Source organism: Aplysia californica, unplaced genomic scaffold, assembly GCF_000002075.1.
Source record: "Aplysia californica isolate F4 #8 unplaced genomic scaffold, AplCal3.0 scaffold00534, whole genome shotgun sequence".
In the NCBI taxonomy this organism is placed as follows: domain Eukaryota; kingdom Metazoa; phylum Mollusca; class Gastropoda; order Aplysiida; family Aplysiidae; genus Aplysia; species Aplysia californica.
The window spans coordinates 128051-132718 of record NW_004797804.1 but is presented as its reverse complement, the minus strand read 5'-3'; the positions used below and the strand labels follow the sequence as shown (position 1 = coordinate 132718).

General features: G+C 41.3%; 1 protein-coding gene across 1 annotated transcript in view; it reads right to left on the bottom strand.

Annotated features, from left to right (window-relative positions):
• Nucleotides 1-1928, bottom strand: part of LOC101850746 — an 8703-nt gene extending 6775 nt beyond the window's left edge. Inside the window, exon 1 of the mRNA XM_005106451.3 lies at nucleotides 742-1928. Coding sequence (XP_005106508.1) covers nucleotides 742-1134 — 393 coding nt within the window. The 5' untranslated portion in view covers nucleotides 1135-1928. The remainder of the gene's footprint in view (nucleotides 1-741) is intronic.
• Nucleotides 1929-4668: the final 2740 nt, after the last annotated feature.

Below are 4668 nucleotides of genomic sequence, written 5' to 3'. Positions count from 1 at the left end.
AGAGAGAGAGCGAGAGAGAGAGAGAGAGCGAGAGAGAGAGAGAGAGAGAGAGAGAGAGAGAGAGAGAGAGAGAGAGAGCTGGGTTAGGACAAGAGCTCACCGTTACTCCAACCACATAATGCACAGCTGACGGTCAAATAAAACGCAACCAGACCGTTATAAAGGAATTACTTGAAGTCGAAGACAAGATGTTTGGCAAAAGAATTTGGGGGTGAAAAAAGGAAAGTGTGGACCGATAACATCAAGGCATAAGACTGGCCTCAGTATGAAATAAAGTAGAAGTACGCTAACCTCTGAGCCAAAAATTTCAGCTTCAATGCCAGGTGCCGCGTGATCAAGCATTTCTATCGTAAGCAATCCCAGAAACGAAATTGGTAAGGAAGTACTTTCATCAAAGTGCCATGAAACTGGCAAAGGTGCCACGCGATGCATATCATATCAGTATCACTAAGCCTCTTCGTGTATAAAAATAAATACATTATAATATAATATCCGCTATCCGCTTAAGAAATGTCATTGATATTTACTTATCGTAAACTATTTCGTCCATCAAGCTATCTCTAGGTTTACTACCCCTCTCTTATTTCTGTATGGCTGTCTGTTTTACTTTTTTTTTCACACCAACACACAAAGATGGCCTTCGTGTCGATAGGGTACACGTAGAGATCTACTCGCTTTCACATACAAACAAATCGTTCAACCTTATAGATCTGTATTATGGCATGAATCTCCTCTACTCACCACAGCATCCATGCACCAGGAATGACACTGCGCTTCACAAAGACTTTTGACCGCGTCTCTCCCTCCCCTGTACGCTAAGATCTCAGCTGAGCCAGGCTGGACGAGCATCAAAAGCAGGACAAGGGAGAAAAGGGTTTTGAACACGAAGTCAAGCACTATAGACCTCTGCGCTTGCTTTCCTGGAATTGTTCGCAACAAGTGTGCAGTCCAGCTAGAATTCCATAAAGGCAGATGACACAGTCTCGAGGCGCAAACTGAGCATGATAATCCTGAAGACTTCACATATGCTATCCTAGATTTCGCTTTCAGCAAGTGTTGTGGAGATGTTTCAGCATTCTTACTACATGCTTTCAGGGATGTCTTTCTTGTGGTCTTGTCGCCTTGGTTTTCCATCTCGGAAACAAAAGTTACCGTAAGGCAAAGAACCTACACGATAGAGACACCACCGGCTTCCAGAGACAAAACAGTCGTACACAATGGGCAATGAGGAAAAGCAGATTTCACATTGAGATAATAATATTGTAACCTTGAATATATTCGGCGGTCGCACTTATAATAGGCTCGAGATTTTATCTTTTCTCCAGTAGCCTATCTACTATCTGGTTCTGTGACGCAATTAGGCATATGAATAAAAAGGCAAACGAATACGACACTCATGATGCTCTGTCGGGTTAGAAAAATAGTAACAAATCGATCCTGAAGCGGAATGCGTGCACAACAAGAGTCGGTGTCAACTCCAAAGAAATGGACCTTTGTCTACGAGAATAAGCGTTGTTATTCTGTAGGCGTAAAATGAATGTTATCTTATCTTGTAGTAAGCCTCTCTGAAACCTAAGAGCTAAGCCTGAAAACAATGTTTTCAGTACTATTTGAAACAGCGTCGAAATGTTAATTTAGCACCCCTCGACTCTCTTCTTTTTTCGATTTGTTTTCACACAGGTTTCAAATTCCTTGAAAAGCAGGCTCCGTCAACTGAAAAAACTGCACAACAAAAAAACCCTCAGAATTCAACATGTTATTCTTTCTTTACGAAAAACTCGTTATTCTGCCTTGAACGAAACACACTACTTTCATAGTATTATAATCATCCTCTAAGTATGCAATGTGGCACACAGATTGACGTCCATCTACTGATCTTTGAGCTCCTGAACCGGACACAGGAAATAGAAGTAGTGAGATAAAAGTGGTTGGTGCTAGCTAGGCAAGGCGCAGTTCGACACTCAAACTACTGAAAAGAGAGATAAGAATTCGTTCCTGTCTCCAGGTGACAGAATTCACACGCGTCTGCCTGGCGCTTCTGACTTTCTTTTGACCAATCAAATTCACAGTAAACGTAGCCATTCATAATGTTGCATTCCGCACTCTAAAAGTAGAAAGTGTGGCAATCCAACACCACTATAACTAGTATTAAGTTGCTCATCTTAAAGACTTGTACAATTTAGCGATTCGGAGCTTATGAAAACCCTGTTTTGAGAAACATGATGGTCGAGGGTTGTTATAATATTATGCTTAAAACGTAAGTGGGGGGGGGGGGGGGGGGGGCTTTACAGTATTCAAAAGACGTGAGTTCGATTCCCAAGTGAGAATGATAATAATAATTTATAGAGACACTCGGTCTTTCAGCTGGGCGCATCCTGTTGAGATTAATTGTGATATAACAGAGACAAAACAACCAGTCCACTTTATATTTATTTATCTAATACGGTTCAGTAACATTAACAACCAGTCCACTTTATAAATTTATTTATTTAATACGGTTCAATATATTGTATGCAGTTTGTGTTGATTGGAGAGTTAAATAATGCACTTGCATTCACTTTCAAGCCGGAAAATCACAATTATCTTATTAAAGTCTGCTCTTGATAATACAGACCTTGGCTGAGACTGAAACCACGCTAGGCCAACCTACATAGAGAGTAAATAGGTTATCCATTCATGACGTCCAACAGTTTGTTTGTTTGTTTTTGTTGTTGTTGTTGTTGTTTTTTGGTGGGGGTTGTTGTTGTTGTTGTTGTTTTTTATAGGATAAGAGTAAGAGTCTAATATTTATTAGAAACAGTTTGTAGGGATTATGGGTTTAAGCACCTAACTACGCACACATTGGTCATCGAAGCAGAGGTGGAAACGTGCCAGTTTATTATTCCATAGTTATTACCTCAGACTACCTGTCATTACTAGATAAACTACGCTGAGAGTGCATCGTACGTGTATGTACACCAAAAGGTCGTAGGCCTACTCTACAAGATGATTCACTCTTGCAACCCCATGCGCGTATATATTTCAGCAGCGCTTGTACTTGTACTTGTACCAAAGATTCTGTACTACCAAGATATTGCACTTCCTCTTTGGGCTTTTGTCCGCGCCGTGGTGCGCCCGCTTTGCCCCTCCGCTCGTGATGGGCTACGTCATTAGGCGACGCGAGGTTGATTTCGTCGCCGATTAAGTGCGGTGTGTGTGTGTGTGTGTGTGTGTGTGTGTGTGTGTGTGTGTGTGTGTGTGTGTGTGTCTGTGTGTGTGTGTGTGTGTCTCTGTGTGTGTGTGTGTGTGTGTGAGTGTGTGCATCTTTGTTTGGGGAGGAGAAGAGGAGGTACAAAATGGTAGGTACAAGCTAAACCTATTGAACGAGAATTGCTGAGATTGTATAACGATATCAAAAATTAGCACACAAATAAAAACAAAAAGAACGGAAAGAAAAAAAGGAAAAAAGGGTTGGGGATAGGTGGGTAGATGAGAAGGAAGAAAAGAAAACTGAAAATCAACAATAAACGAAAACGAGGGAAATTATTTAAGAATTTTAAATAAGCGGCAAGATTTTCACGGATTTAACTCATGTCGTTTGCTGTCTAGTCATTTCATATCGCAACAATGGTTGTAGTTTCGTTGTTAGTCTAGCACGTTATCCCTGGTCAACATCATATTAATCACAGAATTATGCTACGAGAGCAAATTTCTTTGTCCAACTTAAGAAGTGAATGTATTGTGAAGACACACATGCAGTCTTGCTTTACAATTTCTTTAAGACTTAGTGTTACGACAATTTATAACAATGTCTGAGAGATTCAAACTGTCCTTGCCTCTTTTTTGTGATATCAAACAATAACTTCATGTAGATCCACTGTGGAAACCTGATATAACAGGGATGGTGGGACCAGAGAAAACGTCCGGTTATATCAGATCCCTGTTAAATCAGAAATGCAAGGGAAGTAAGCAGTTGTGGACTAATCCAGCGGTTTTTATTTATGGGTAGTTTCTCTTGCCACAAGTACCCACGAACATGGGTTTTGACCTTGTGGCAGGCCTGCGCATGTCACATTACACGTGCGTGTAGCTAGGCTTGGGGCTAGATTGAAGTCTGCAGCACACCGTGGCCCTCTCTTGCTTCACCCGCAGTGTGTGCTTGCAGTGGTGTGGCTTGCATAGGCTAGCTCCATCAACGCGTTACTACTCTCTCTCTCTCTCTCTCTCTCTCTCTCTCTCTCTCTCGCATACAAGTGTACATTAACAAACACCTAAACAAGCACACATTAACTTGAATACTACCTTCCATTGTAAAAAAAAAGAAAAAGAAAACAGAGGGAACAGAAAAAAGAAATAAAAAAGATCGCTGAACACCTCTCATAGATTCGTTGTTAAAACATAATTTCTAAAAATGCTACTTCTTGTCTCCTTCTTAGTGCTGTCTTTCCGCCACACTTTCTGGTAGGAAAGATCTACACCTAGCCTTCTTGGACAAGGGTGAAAAATCTCGGAGGGTCCGTCTGCAAGTTGCGCACATTAAAGATCCTTTGCCTGTCTAAAATCGATATGAGTAAGCTTCGGCCGCCATCGGGCAAAATTCAAAATTTCCTACCAATTGAACATTTTTCGTGTGTCCCTCGCGCTCATATGACCTCATGCAGTTGTGAGCGCCGTTAAACACTTACCCCC